General features: G+C 38.9%; 1 protein-coding gene across 1 annotated transcript in view; it reads left to right on the top strand.

Moving 5' to 3' along the window:
* The window catches only part of LOC108576178 (lachesin-like), a 61,423-nt gene extending 46,747 nt beyond the window's left edge, over window positions 1-14,676 (top strand). The window contains exons 5-9 of the mRNA XM_017939121.1: window positions 992-1,115; window positions 7,648-7,785; window positions 7,906-8,025; window positions 10,666-10,833; window positions 14,384-14,676. Coding sequence (XP_017794610.1) covers window positions 992-1,115; window positions 7,648-7,785; window positions 7,906-8,025; window positions 10,666-10,833; window positions 14,384-14,676 — 843 coding nt within the window. The remainder of the gene's footprint in view (window positions 1-991; window positions 1,116-7,647; window positions 7,786-7,905; window positions 8,026-10,665; window positions 10,834-14,383) is intronic.
* Window positions 14,677-14,960: the final 284 nt, after the last annotated feature.

Raw genomic sequence — 14,960 nt, 5'->3', positions numbered from 1 at the left:
GACATTATTTTCAATTGAAAAGAAAAATTATAAAGCATAATACTATAATCCTATGCTTAAAATATATTTTCTTGTGGCCGCCTGACGGCAACCTGTAAATCTGTCGCGACAGTGAACGTGTTAATAAGTAAATGTTTTTCAAATTATATCGTGTTTGATATCATTTTCATCAGAAAAATCTCAGCAACTCTATTTTGATTTGTCGAGCCGTGTAATCTCGTAAAGTGACTGCGAGCGAGATAACATGGGCGCAGCAATGACGCAGACCTAGGCGTAGGACCATCTATACTGTCACTTGTAGAATCCAAACTTACTGACTCTTGTAGAGAATTTACTGTATTGTGAAAAAATCCGTCCCGAAGACGGTGAAGCGAGCATCTTGAAGCCAGGCCCAGCACGCTCGGTAGGGGTGATTCCGCCCCTTTGGGCCTTTCCCTGGGCCTGCTCGCGTAGGGGTGGACAAGGATCAGCAGGACGACGCGTCCTCACTCTTACCGAGACTTTTCAACGGACACCGATTAACCTAGACATAGATTCTGAGTGGAATATATTATTGCGGAAAACGTAGATACTTTTTAGTGAACTTTACGCCCACCCTACGCGGAGTCGGAGTAATTTTCTGACAATATTAAATACTTAAAAGTTTTATCAGACTGAATCATTCTTTTCAGGATCTCGATACTTTTCCAATGACACTTTTTCAGCAATTGCCCCAACACTTCGAAATCTTGATTTTCAAGACTTCGTAAAACAATTTTAATCCGAATTTGAACATTCCATTAATTCGCCGTACGATACGTTTATCTCCCCGAATACTTTCGAGACGAATCGGTATAATCTCGAGCGGACAAAATGATTATCGTTGTAGCGCAGGTTTGGCGCGCTTTCTTTAATTTTTCCAAACATATTTACGCGTGACCCGAGGTTATACCGCGGGGCGGCAATAACGAAGTCGATTCTCTTTATAATTCTGGTTTCATAACACGTACAGGTGAAGTTAACGTGCCGTGCAAGAGGCGTGCCACCGCCCCGTATAGCGTGGCGCAGAGAAGACGGGAAGAACATTATAATTCGGAAGCCATTTGCAGGAAGCGCCTTGAACCAGAAGTCTCATGGTAAGATTTAATATAGATGACGTTTCTACCATTTCACCGATATAACGCGGAATATACAATTATGTTTTCCTCGAACCCCCGGTAGCTCGGGATTCACTTGCTATTTTAATTTCCTTATTTCAACCGCCGCGACCTACCGCCACGCAGACTTCCTCGAAACTGCCTGCGGGAAACGTAACTTTCTCGAAATTGTTAAGTAACACTTTATACGACATCGTACGAATCGATAGGCGGCTCTAGTTCTTACGGTTCGGGTTAGCGATTCTCCCGAGGAACGTTATTTCCAATCTATCGCGTACTTGAACCTGGCCGTTTTTTCGAAAATACGGTAGGAAACATGGGAAATTGTAGGAAATACTGCAGGATCTTGGGAAAAATTGCTACTACCCTCGAATAACGCGATGGAAAAAGAAAAAGGGGAATATTCAAATTCTGAATTTGTAATTTTGGAAATTTGGGTTAGTTAAATTTGACCGAAAAAGGGATATCGGTGGAATTTAATTTGTAGATATTATATTTCGTGGGTTATAGGAGGTACTGGTGTAAGTGGAATTGTAGAAAGGTCAACACTTTATCGATGGAAAAGTCGATGCTGAGTTGAATTGAACATTGTCATCTGTCATGGATGATGCAGTGATGCGTCAAATGAATATCAAGCGTTGTTATGTTGTTGAATTTAATTAACACGTTCGATACCGCGGTTCTGCTGAAGCATCGTCACTTATCCTTCGAATTATTTTCATTTACGCTTTTAATATCTGTATTCTTATCAGTTTCATATGATACGACGGATACCTGCATTTGTATATGTCTAATATTCATTAAATACTCAATCTGTGCATTTTTCTGATGTATTAGTATTTCTATTATACGTTTTTCACAAATGTAAATATACTTTTTTTTCTTGTATTCCGATAATTACAAGTTCAGTAATTTAGCAATTTTTCTATCAAAGGAAGGATTCTACAGCACATTTCTGTATTAACCCTTTGCACTCCAACGGCGCTTTTATGGCGACACGCGTAATTACTTTGGAGAAATGTACAATTCAGACTTTTTTTTATATTACTTTATATTATCAAAATAACGCAAATTAATGCAAGAAATACAAATGAATAAATTCGTAAGCACTAAAAATCTTTTTTTTTTTTTTTCAAGACAAAACTTCGGCTTTCCAGAAGTTTCACTGTTAATCTTATCAAAAAATGCTTGGAGTGCAAAGGGTTAAGCGAAAGTAATCAACGCAATGGTCCAGTCGATAAGGCATCAGTTGTGTGTTTCACTGTCGAGTGCTGAATAAATCAATCATATTTTACCCAAAACGTGTCTAAAAACTCTCTCTTACATTACGAAAAAATATAATCTTCATATTTACTTTACTTCTACACGTAAAATCACTCTTTACCCAGCTAAACCACGCATCTTATTATCAGCACGCCCTGTATATCGTTTAATAATCGTACTTGTGAAATATTCAACACTCTAAAGTGACCTTCCGTCATTCAGCGAGACCACCCTTACCGTATCTTACTTAAAGCTTGGTTATAAAAAAAAATCGCAAAAATTGTACAGCCACTGTACACATTTCGCACAGCCCGCAAAAATAAACCAAGATAATCACATCTTCCAGGTGCCTCTGCCTTCGAAATCAAACGGTCTCCAGCGCAACCCCGTCCGTAGAAAAAAAAGGAAAATAGAGAAAGATATTCCCGCGAGGCAGACCGTTCTTTAACAATATCACCGGCCCATTCATACAACTCTATTACACTCTTGAAATGCCGCGTAATAATCCCGTTGGAGAGTCGTGGCGTACGTATAAAACGAAATCGTTGGATAGAAACGTCGACGCGCCAGGGGAAACGATCGGTAGATAGGGTTGATAAAATCGCGAAATACCTGGATGGACAGTGAAACCGGTAACGCTGGTCAGTAGTATAGTTCGCCCCCCCCTTGCAGCCTCTACGTCCACGTTTCGACCTAAACGACGTATTTAGTATTCGCTTCAGCTTGGTGTTGCTAATAGCAGGCGAATTTCGGCGCACTGTCGGCGATGTATGCGAGTGCAACCCTTGCAACACGTGTTAAGTACAACAGGGAGCAAAGGGGATAGCTTATTGTTGACCCACAATAGCGATAATTATTGGATATCCCGGGGAAAAGTTGCGAACTTGCGAGGTTTGCGGATTAATCAGTGTAAGACGCGGCTTTGCGTGTGTATGTTAACGCTAATGTTCGGTTGGCTTTTATGGTAACGTTTTGTGGTTATTGTCAGCATTAAATTTGGGGAATCGTGTCGTTAAGTTTCAATAAGTTTGAAATTTTTATATTTCAAGTCTTCGTGTTACGATTCGTTGTTAGGTCACAGTGATAAAATAATAGGAAAAATTGTTATCTATAACGTCGAATATGTACTTAGGTTTGTCATAGATTTATATCTTCGGGGACGACTTTTTTTAAAGTTAGAAAAAATATATTATACGTTTGGAAGTGACGTGATGCAAATGATTACTCGCAAAGTGGGTGACAAAAATATATTTATACAACCAATAATACTTAAACTAATTTTAGATGTAAGGCGATACGATGCGCGTAGAAAGGAAGTCTGCGACCAAAGGCCTCGTGCCTTTTTCGGGGCTCCCTTAAGTAGCCCCTTTTCCCTGGGAAAGTCCCAGGAAGTCGGGGCGCGGGCCTACATTGCCGAGGCAATACTCACTCTTGTCCTCGAGGACGAAGAAACTCGGAGATGTTTGGAAAAACATCTCTCGATTCTTCGCCTCGAGGGCCAAGAGTCGCCGGGCCTAAGTGCGTGGCGTTACATACGTAATATTCATATTTTTCTTATATTTTCTCTGTCACAAATATCGGAGTTTTCGGAAAAATTAAATGTAGACGTGTGTGTCAGTGTCCCCGAAGAGATTAAGTTTAGATTATATGGTGCAGCGTCGATTTGGGAAACTGAGCTGGCAACTTGAGCGAGAAAAATGTTTATACGGAGCACTCGGTGCATTACGCGAGCGTTAATTTGAATATAGACTTGGGCAACTTTTTATTTGAAATTTAAATAAGGAATAAGTATTTGAAAAATTAAATAAAATATTAACTATTTGAAAAGTTAAATATAGATTATCAATTTATTTGGAATAATGAATAATTTGGTTAGGTGAAATAACAGTCAAGGTAATACAAGCGCACGTTCATTTTTGGGTTGAAATTTATTCAAGTAACGGCAGGTTTCTGACAAATCGAGGTTCCAGTACTTTTGTAATTACTGGTGTTGCTTTCGAATCCACGACGTAACGTAACCCAGCCGGGAATTTAAGCGGAACTCGATGATTTATGATTTACAAGCTCATTAATTAGCAATTTTCGTTGGAGCAACTAGTAAACAGTTCGACGGATTTATGAAAGTTCGTTTTCAAGCTACAGTTTTCTGCGTCCCGTTCATTTACCAGAGGTATTAACAATTGTTGATAAAGAAAGGAACACCGAACGCGCGAAACTGTGTAATTTCTAAAAAAACATTCTCCATTCAATGTCGACGTTATAAAAATTTTAAAACTATTTGACACGTGTTCTTTTTTATTAGCATCCACATTGAAGTGATGAAAATCTCCTTCAAAAATAAGGTTAATAAACATAGTTGTTCAGAATTATTTATTATTCTTTATTTTTCAAATTTTTTTGGCAATATTCTTCTAACTCTAATAATTTCCGAGATATCACACTAAATAGGTGTATCTTCTATCTCCAACTTTGAGGGCGATTTTCACCCCTTCACTGTGCACAATTACCGATATAAAAAAATACGTGTCGAATATGTTTTTGAAAACTATTACATCCCAAAGTTTCATCAAAATCGGTGATTATCACTTCAGGATCTCCCCTTGTAAGTTTTTCTTTTACAAGAAGACTCTCAATCTCGCGAGAAAATTACATCGCCGCAGAAAATGAACGAATTGTGCTTTTAACAGTAAAGTACACCTAACACTGTTACCCTAATTAATTCTTCTTATGGACAACAAGTTGAACGGAAGAAATGGCAGCGTTAAGTACCTTCGTAAGTTTCTGCTCGTTGAAGACAAAATTTTTGATAACATTGTCTAGCAGAATTGTCTGCACAAAGCGCGGTGTAATTGTTGATGAAAACGAGAAACACGGCGGTTTGTGTTAGCGGAAGGCAAACGTGTAATTAAGTCAGAATTACGAGTTCTCGCAAGACGCTCTTATATTTGAAAATTTTCGAGGAAATCGATGTTTGCGCAAGTTTCAAGGCGAGACGCACCCAGGAATAGCACGTGAGGATAGTTTGTGCGTTTCTGTGCAATATTCTGCACAGGGAGAACGAACAGGTGTAACAAATTGTAATAAACTGCTTACTTTATTTTCGCCAGTTTTTCTTTTCGGTCTTCCATTGGAATATCTTTAAAAATAACGATATCGAGTTGTGCTGGAAGAATACTTAAGTGTAGATTTTTCAACAAGAAATTTAAAAGGAAACAAAATTTTAGGAACGGTAAATTCTTCTTTTAAAAAATTTCATCTCATTTTAGAGTACAGAAATATTTTCATAAATTAATTAAAATTATTAACTATAAATGCTACTTGAAGTTTTCAATGTTGTGCTTTGAGAATTAAAATAACATTGTAAACTTTCGTTTTAAGTTTGATTGACGTTGATAAGCTATACTTAGCGGCGATTTTCTTTTAGAACAGGTCATCCGACGTGGCAGCAGATGTCAATTGAAATAAGTTAATTGATATTGAAATGTCTCTTTGAATCGTTATTCAATAGTCCGTTAATTATCCAGCGAAAGATGTTATGAAAGACAGATAATCGAATGACAAAAATACTTTGAAGCTGATTCATTTACGAGAAGCAATAAAAATATTTATAATCCACCTCAATTGCATTTCTGTTAATTATTCCAGAAGTATTTATTACACGCTTGACACTTTCTCAGAGTTTCTCAAAGTACGATATTTTTTAAAATCAATATTTCGAATTGACGTGTAGTTTGACAATTTTTTCAGAAAACAATAGAAGGCAAATTCGTCACTTTTTCATTGCCCCAGCAATTTTTTAAATAATCCACCGAACGTTTTTTGAACTCTCTCAATTAAACGTAAAAAAAAAAAGAATCGAGATTATGCGAATAAATATACTTTCCAATGAAATTGTATCAGCTTATTATCAAGCTGAAAACGCTTGTGCATTTTTCTATACACACGCAGAAGTTAATTTAATTTAAAAGTTTTCAAACAGGAAGGAAGAATTTTATTTTTAGATTTCTCTTTATTTTCCTGCCTATTGCAGAGACAGTAAAAAATTCAAGTGAAAGTTCGCCTGGTCCACGACAGCACGACTGTTTTGCTCGGCAAAGCTTAAAAAGTATTAAGCTGCGTACTACATTTCATTACACAAAATTTCTTTTTTGGTCGCGTGGAACGGAAACGGTAATCCGCATTTACATAAAAACTCAAGCGAATGCTTAAGTATGCGAATGAATTCGATTAAAAAAGTGTAAACAATGAAATAAAACAGCTACAATACGAAGTATGTATTACGCGAAGTATATATATATATTTTTTTTACGATATACGCGAATAAACTGCGTAGAATTTAATTATCTCGAGCATTCTGGTGCACAGATTGCTCTTAACTTTGTTACCTGTTTTCCTCAAGTTCGTGCAACTTACGCAAATCTATACGTCCAGATAAATTTTCTCGAAAGTGAAGACATTGTTTGCACAAGTCGGAAGAATTTTTAGTTTATCTTTGCAGGATAGAGAAGGATTTAAAAAATGATTTGTCCGAGATAATTGGTTTCAACTGAACCATATTCTGCAACCATTCTATCACAATAAATTAATAATTATTTGCACTATTATTTGGGAAGGAAAATGAACAATTTGAAAACATATTCTATTATCATTTGAACTCAGTGAACCAATATTTATTTAGTATATCGTTTAGAAAGGAAAACTGACAAACTGAAAGAGAAATATTTCACTTGTACAAAGTAAAGAGGAATAAAAATAGGTGATTTCTCAGTGATAATTGCATTCAATTCATAGAAATACAATTGAACCATATTCTGTACTCGCTGCATCACAGCGAACCAATAATTATTTAGTATATTGTTAAGAAATACTTGTTCCACCACAGTGAACCGATAATTATTTAGTGCATTGTTAGAAAAAAAGGACTGTTAACGAAGTTATACCGATTTCCATAGAAACCACGTGGAACTATCTCCCCAATTTCGGATCAATTAATTTAATATACCTGATAAGACCTTCAACAATGATTACCCTCTACATAGTTGCTCCACAGTCCAGAATCTAGATAATAGACCAGCAACTACAGACGATAGCTTCGGAAAGGCTAACAAAACTTCCAACTAAATAGAGTTACCCTCGATACCGTAACACACGTCGGAACTTTTTCCATCCCTGCTAATTTATCCATTGTTAAATTCCCCGATATCGTATCAACGAAATCTTTCACCGTGCAATTATCTCCTCCCCTCAGTGTCTCCGGTGAGCGAGTACCAAGGCGAAGAGTTGAATCTGACGAAGATCTCGAGGAACGAGATGGGAGTTTATCTTTGTATCGCTACCAACGGCGTACCACCAGCGGTCAGCAAGCGTATTTTTATCAACGTTCATTGTGAGTAATAGTGATTACATTTGCCGATAATTTACCGATTTCCTTCGACCTGGCGAACGAAGAGAAACACCGCCGGTGTGTTGTTCACCTACAAACCCTATCTAGGATTCTGTTTCACAGTCTCACCGGTAATTCATGTACCTAATCAACTGGTAGGAGCTCCTCTGGGTACCGATGTGCTTCTGGAATGTTTTGTCGAGGCATCGCCCAAGTCGATTAATTATTGGGTCAAGGATAACGGTAAGATCTCTCTCTCTCGTGGCCGTTCAACCACTTGTTAGTATCCGCTTCGATACGATATCTCGAATTTACGAACACTGACGCGCTCACACGTTTCTTCTGTAATACAAAGCGTAGATCTTGTGATTTGTTTTTTGAAAAAGTGCATTTACCGCTGAAATTTTAATTGTATTCGTTAAAATTGAGAAGACTGAGAGTAAGTATAGGGAAAAAAGTGAATTAGACGAAAATGATAAACTGCACGTTTAATGAAATTTTTGTTAAATTCCAGAATATTGAAAATTTCAGAATTGAAATTTTGTCGACTTGAATGAAATGAATTAAATTACCTAAATTTATGAGTGGTGGTGTATCTTTGAAGCCCATTTTTCAGGTCAACGATGTTTAATTTCTTTCTTTCGCAAGCTGTTTTATTATTGCGAAATTTCTCTGCAATAAAATCTTCCTAATTTTTTTCAGATTCACTATGTGTTTGCTCGCATAAATTTTACTGTCAGATTATCGCAAATGACAAAAGGACCGTACGGTTTTTTGTATCATAAATTCAGACTTATAATGGAGATTATAGGGTAAATTATGTGTTTTTTTTAAAATTAATAAATTAACACTTCGCGTAGTTATGCAATTTATCAAATTTATCTGCTTTTATTTTCCAAAAAATGTGGGCCACGGGTGATATTTTAAATCACCATTCTGAATGAAAATTACTGTAGAACGATAACGTTCTACAATACTATCACAATCTTCAAATTTATCACAAAATTACAAGCTCACAATGTTATTACCTAGCAACTAATCATTGTAAAGCAAAACACAATTACTCTTCAACGAAGCCTTCCAGCCTACGATTACACAGATTGATAGACAGAAAAGTAATTGCGTTAAACAGCGTTTCTCGCTTCTACGCTAATTAATTTAAAAATTATCTCGAAGTTACGCTCGAAAGTGCACGATCAAAGGTCACTTCGACGAGGTTAACACATTTAATTACAAATCGTATCGTGCTCGTCTTTTCAGTCAACCTCGAAGTATATACCAGGTGATTTTTAAGCAACAACCAATCAGAAAAAAATAGTACTTGTTGCTGGAACGTTAATTAAGAAAATGAACTCGGTAACGATTAGATGAAATTTCACGGCGATAATTTACCCGTCGTTTTCTTGAACGTGGCCGCGCTTTGGAAGAAACAGAAACGCGTCGTCCTCGTTCTCCTTAACAGGTTTAATATTTCCGTGCAGAAGTTGGCAAAAAGTTGCAGACAAATGCGAGAGAGTGAATTACTCTCTCGGCCGTTCGCAAATATATTCTCCGGTGCAGTTTGTAGCCGGTACGAGTAGACATGCTTTCGCTTCAGCGCAACTTCTACGGAGCACTTCGTCCCAATGCATTCGTATGTAATTTTCACCTCGCACGGAAAATCCTGTGCCCCCTTTTTCTCTGCTCTGGCTGCGTGTGTATATGTATATATATATATATATATGGAAAAAGAGAGAGAGAGAGAGAAGGGGGAACATTTCAGACTGTAATAAGGAGACTCGGCGCGCGTTTAAGAAGTGAATTTTCGCATACTTTTATACGTCGTTCCGTATTCGTCGGCTCGTTTGCAATATTCTCCGACGACGTCGTATATATGCACGGAATGTATTTCATATTTATTCTCCGCGGGGCATTGAAAACAGGACGTTAGTGTCGGCTTTCCTCGCAACGAAAATTATTCGCGAATTTCTTAACCCCTTCGCGTCTGTGGACGAGGTATCTCGTGGGCCAATGTCGCTCATGCAAAGGTTTCGACGAGATTGTTACGCGAAGCTTTGGATGAGAGATTTTTCGATGCTTTGGATGGGATATTTCGTGATGTAGTGTCGTTCGTGTGACGCTTTGGACGAGATATCTCGCGGCGATTTGGACGAGTTATTTCACGACACTTTGGGTGAGATATTTCGCGGCGCTTTGGACGAAATATCTCGGGACGCTTTGGACGAGAGATTTCGCGACGCTTTGGACGAGATTTCTCGCGACACTTTGAATGAGAGATCTCATAACGCTTTGGACGAGATATCTCGCGACACTTTGGATGAGATATTTCGCGACGCGTTGGACGAAAAATCTCGCGACGCGTTGGACGAAAAATCTCGCGACGCATTATCGTCCATGGGACGCTTCGGAAGAGATTTCCCGCGACGCTTTGGACGAGATATCTCGGGGCGCTTTGTACAAGATTTCTCGCGACGCTTTGGACGAAAAATCTCGCGACGCGTTATCGTTCATATGACGCTTCGGACGAGATTTCTCGCGGCGCTTTGGATGAGAGATCTCGCGACGCTTCGGACGAGATATCTCGCGACACTTTGGATGAGACATCTCGTGACGCAATGTCTTTCACGCAACGCTCTGGACAAAATATCTCGCACCCTAATGAAAAACACGCGAGATATCTCGTCCCAAGTGTCACTCGAACGACATTTCCTCACGAGATATCTCGTCCGCGAATTCGAAAGGGTTGAGAAACGCAAACTAGCAAATATATTAAATAGATAAGCAGGTTTCAGTGTTCGATCTTCAATACACACGAACACACTTCACATTCTAATTCTTCCCACAAATAAATACAAAATGGAATTTCATTTCTGCTTCATCTAGCCATGATAATATCAAGCCAACAACACGACGTACAGACGACTGTGAAATCGCAGTTCGAGGTCCGTATGGCGTTAACCATTCGCAATCTACAAAAACATGACGTTGGTACTTACAAGTGCGTGGCCAAAAATTCCCTTGGCGAGGTTGAAAGCAGCATCCGATTATACGGTGAGTGGAATGGAATTACTTTTCAAGTAATTTTACAAATGGATGTAGTTTAGTATGTGCAGAGTAACCTCTTTTTTTTTTCTTTTTTTTTTAATTTATCACCTTCCACAATTTAAAAGTAACTTTCAACGCATCTGTCTTTCTCGCTACTTTAAACGATAAATAATATCATTTCCCCTTTGAACGGTATCTAGCAAATGTTGCTCCGAATTTCTGTTCAGTTTTCTCGCTAAATCTAGTTAATGAAAAATATAATAACGTATGAAAATGGGTTCGTGTCTCTCCTTGAAATTAGAGCACTTACTGCGGTTCGATCGCTTATTGTGTGGTTTTGTATTCCCTTTGACGGTAATTCTACTTCCAATAGATTCATGAAATATATAGGTACGCGCGTATACGAGTACAGGAGAAGCTTATAATAGTACCAGAGCTATTTTCATAAGCGCAGAACTATGAGATCGAATGTGAAATTAATAAAGCAGAACTTCGGGTAAATTCTCATACGTGAAGATTTCTTTGAAACTACCCGAAATGTGCATCTGTAATTAACAGTTCGTCGACCATCTCAATCAGTACAGTATCCATAAACTTTACGCATCGATACAATAATTAAATTCATAATTGACGATATCTACAAAAACTTAGTATCGCTACATTCCTAAAATCGTCCACAGTTTTAAACCCACACATCACACGGAAGAAAAATTTCTCTTACAAATTCCATTTTTCCAAAACGAAGCTAGAAACGTGCAAAGGACAAAATTAGGGATTCAATCGCATTGAAAGTGCATCAAACATTACGGAAATTCTCAAAGCGCCTACAGGCGTGAATAGCAACGAAAGGGTTAACGTGTCGTTGAATCAACGAAGCACAGCTGACAAATTCGAAACGAACGCAATCGCGTGTCACGATCATTGACCCCCTGAAGACAAAAGGCGCGTTTGTCGGAGCGTGGAAAAAAATTCCGGGTTGGAAACGAGTCCGACGACTAATGGCAAGTGATTGTGGCTTGGCTGAGTGGCGAAAAAGGGTTAACGATTCGCGACATTCGAAAAGCTTCGCGATAACGAGGCCAACTGCCGCGTAGTATCAAGTGAGGGGCTCAGCCGTTTGATAGCTGTTGCGCTTAACGCCCGAAAATCTCTGCCCCGGTTCCCTATTATTTCACGGCTGATACGTGACTAAAGGCGGCAAGTTAATTCGACGTGGAAGGAAAAGTGGTTACTCCGATGATGTGTGCGCATGTGTGTGCATGTACGGAAAAGACTGATCGTTACATGGCAGAAATAAGAAGCTCGTCGTCGTTGCCTGGATTCGTCGTCGCGAAACACACTCGCGTTTACAAGCATCCTCACTTTGCCATCGAACCCCCCGAGGATTTTCACCCCCGCCCGCCTTCTTTTCGGTCAATCCTCATCTTTCGCGCATACGATCCCGAGGATCTTTCAATCGGGTCAGAGCACTCAGGGGAAACACAGAGGCTGTGCACTCCGGTTGAAGGGTTTCGCACAGCCGTGTATCCTTCGTAAATCGTCGCGAGAGCCTCTGATATCTCGGGAATCGATGTTGTTCCGTAACACCGGGATTTACTTATTTCCACGCGCAGCCTGTAGATCCTCTCGTTCGTCGCGAGTGTATCCGTGATGATTCATTTGCGCGTTAATGGCACGGGAAGGAACGGGAATTCGATTTACTACTGAATGTCTGTCTAAGGATCTTTGCAACGTTTTTAAGGATGCTCGTTTGGAACCATGTGGCGCATGAAGCTTTTTCTTGTTTGTGTTAAGACAGTGTAAGAGAAGAGGCGATTTTTTAAGTTCTAAGAGTCAGGTCTGTGCAAAAGTTTAGGTAAATCGATGGTACCAAAGGCGCTGTACGCTTTTTCTATTTAAATTGTCACAGTTAGAATGACAATGCTACAGGGAATGCGATGCAAGATTCGATAAAGAATTCGGTCGACCAAATCGGCGTTTTTCATTTCAGAAATTTTGCACGCCTGGACGAAGTTTTTTAAATTCATTTCTGAGCTGCTTCAGCTGCGCTAACAATTTGTATGTCTACTTTTCAACTCGTGAAATATAGTTGCTCTAATTTGCTGTGAATTCGTCTTTTCAAAAATTCATAATCACAATATAATCGCTTCTGAACTCTCTCGTTTCTTCCTGAAGATTAAAAAATAATTGTCTTTTATCATTTTTGCAAGCCAACGTTAATGATAAATAATCTGATATGGATGAACACAGTATTGCAATTTTTTAGTAAGTTTTTTAGAGTAGATATAATTAATTGATTCACAAAGCACCAACAAATTACTACGTTTAGAACACCTAACGTTCTGTGTTACGTCAAAGGCTGTAGAAAACAAGGGAGAGGAAGGAAAATTAGAATGTAGTCTTGTTGAAAATTAGTGGAACTTTAATTAGCCAAAGTTTTTGAGGAGTTTCGTCTAGTCAGGGTATTTTCTTTCCCTCGCTGCTCCTATCTAATTTACCTTTGCTCCGTAGTTAATCAGGTATAGGAATACTTTGTGTTTACTCTCAGTCACAGTTGAGCTTTACATCAGTTCAGCTTCTAATCATCAAAATCTCTGTAAATCAATAGCCTCCTATTAAGGTTGCTTTGAAGAGGCGAGTCGTTTTCAATTAACCATTCCTGTATAAATACACAAACTCTAATATCAAGTATCCTTATCTCATACTGTAAACAAGAATTTTAAATTTTTCAAAAATTCCACTAAAATTACAAATTCGAAATTTATGCAGAATCTTCAATGTTAAGTGTTTGTCAGATAGTTTATAAATGTAACACTTTACAGCAATGACTATGATTAGAACTGAGTCTAGGAATCTTGTGTTTCGATCTTAGTAGGATATTTACTACGTCACAGTTTCCTGTGTTACTGATTAGTGAATTATCATGTGAGTGATTGAATATATTTTTAGTAAGAGCTTTGATATGCAGGAACAGTTCAGAATGTTTGTTTCTGCGTGAAGCTTGTGAACAGGGCAGTCCTTGGTTCATTGAGGATTATTGGTAGTAATCTATTTTGGATCCTTTGTGCTTTGAGTGTGTTGGATTTGGTTGCTGAGCTCCATTTCTGAGCATGCTAGGTATTGGTGGGTTTTATGTTTGGTTTCTGATGAATCTGATGGATTCAGTGCTCTGATGAATGCTAGGTTTCTTGTGCGCTTACGAATGACCTGTTTCCAAGTGAGTCTGTCATCTAGTACGATTCCTAAATATCCTGATAAAATTCTTCCTTCTCTATATGTACCATTCATACTTCTATTCGTTAGAAAAATTCTTCTCTCCATTTTTTCACTTTTTTCCACAACACGTGCTCTCCACTTTTCGGTTTTCCCGCCAAAAACAGTCGCCGAAGAGGGTCCAACTTTCGTCTCCAACTTTCTCTGTTATAGCCTTCTTTCTGCATTCCTTAAAATAACGCAGAGGGGCCAAGATGTAACGAGACACTACACACACATTTCTAAACTCTAAACTGATCCATGGAACGTTTGAAAAGCATCCTTTCCCTATCGTTTATTTCAGAGATTTCAGGCCCGGCAAAGACGCAAAAGGCTCGGCCATCCTTCTACGACGAGGAGGATGAAACTGTTTTTGGTTCCGCAGAAATGGAGAAAATGGAGAACAAACCTCTGTCTGTGGACAACGCGATCAACGGGCACATGGGCTACCCATCGGTCGCTACTCCAGTGCCGACGGTGAGAATCGGTAAGAAGAGGCCAACGATCAGCGCGAGTTCCAACGCGGATCGTCGTCGAGCTACCGAACTTCTCGTCGTTCTTCTAACCTTGATCCTCACAGGTCACAGATGTCAGTGAACGAACGAACGAACGAACGAACGAACGAACGGACAAAAGGTTTGAGATAAATCTGTTATATCGTATATCGAGATTGCAACGATGTAAGAATGAATCGCGGCATATGGTGCGCTTTGTTTCTCGGTTAATTCGGCGCCGACGAAGTATCGTCTTCCCTGAGTGGCTTATTCTTAAATCGTAGTTTTAATGACGGGAGTAAGGAACGGTGAATTTCAACGAAACGGTGAAACCGGGGGTCGGGGTACGAGGAGGGTACGTATGCCGGGTGCAGTATTTAAGAAAAC

Source organism: Habropoda laboriosa, unplaced genomic scaffold, assembly GCF_001263275.1.
Source record: "Habropoda laboriosa isolate 0110345459 unplaced genomic scaffold, ASM126327v1 scaffold212, whole genome shotgun sequence".
Classification (NCBI taxonomy): Eukaryota; Metazoa; Arthropoda; class Insecta; order Hymenoptera; family Apidae; genus Habropoda; species Habropoda laboriosa.
Note: the sequence above shows the minus strand (reverse complement) of the source record. Positions and strands in the feature narration are given on the sequence as shown.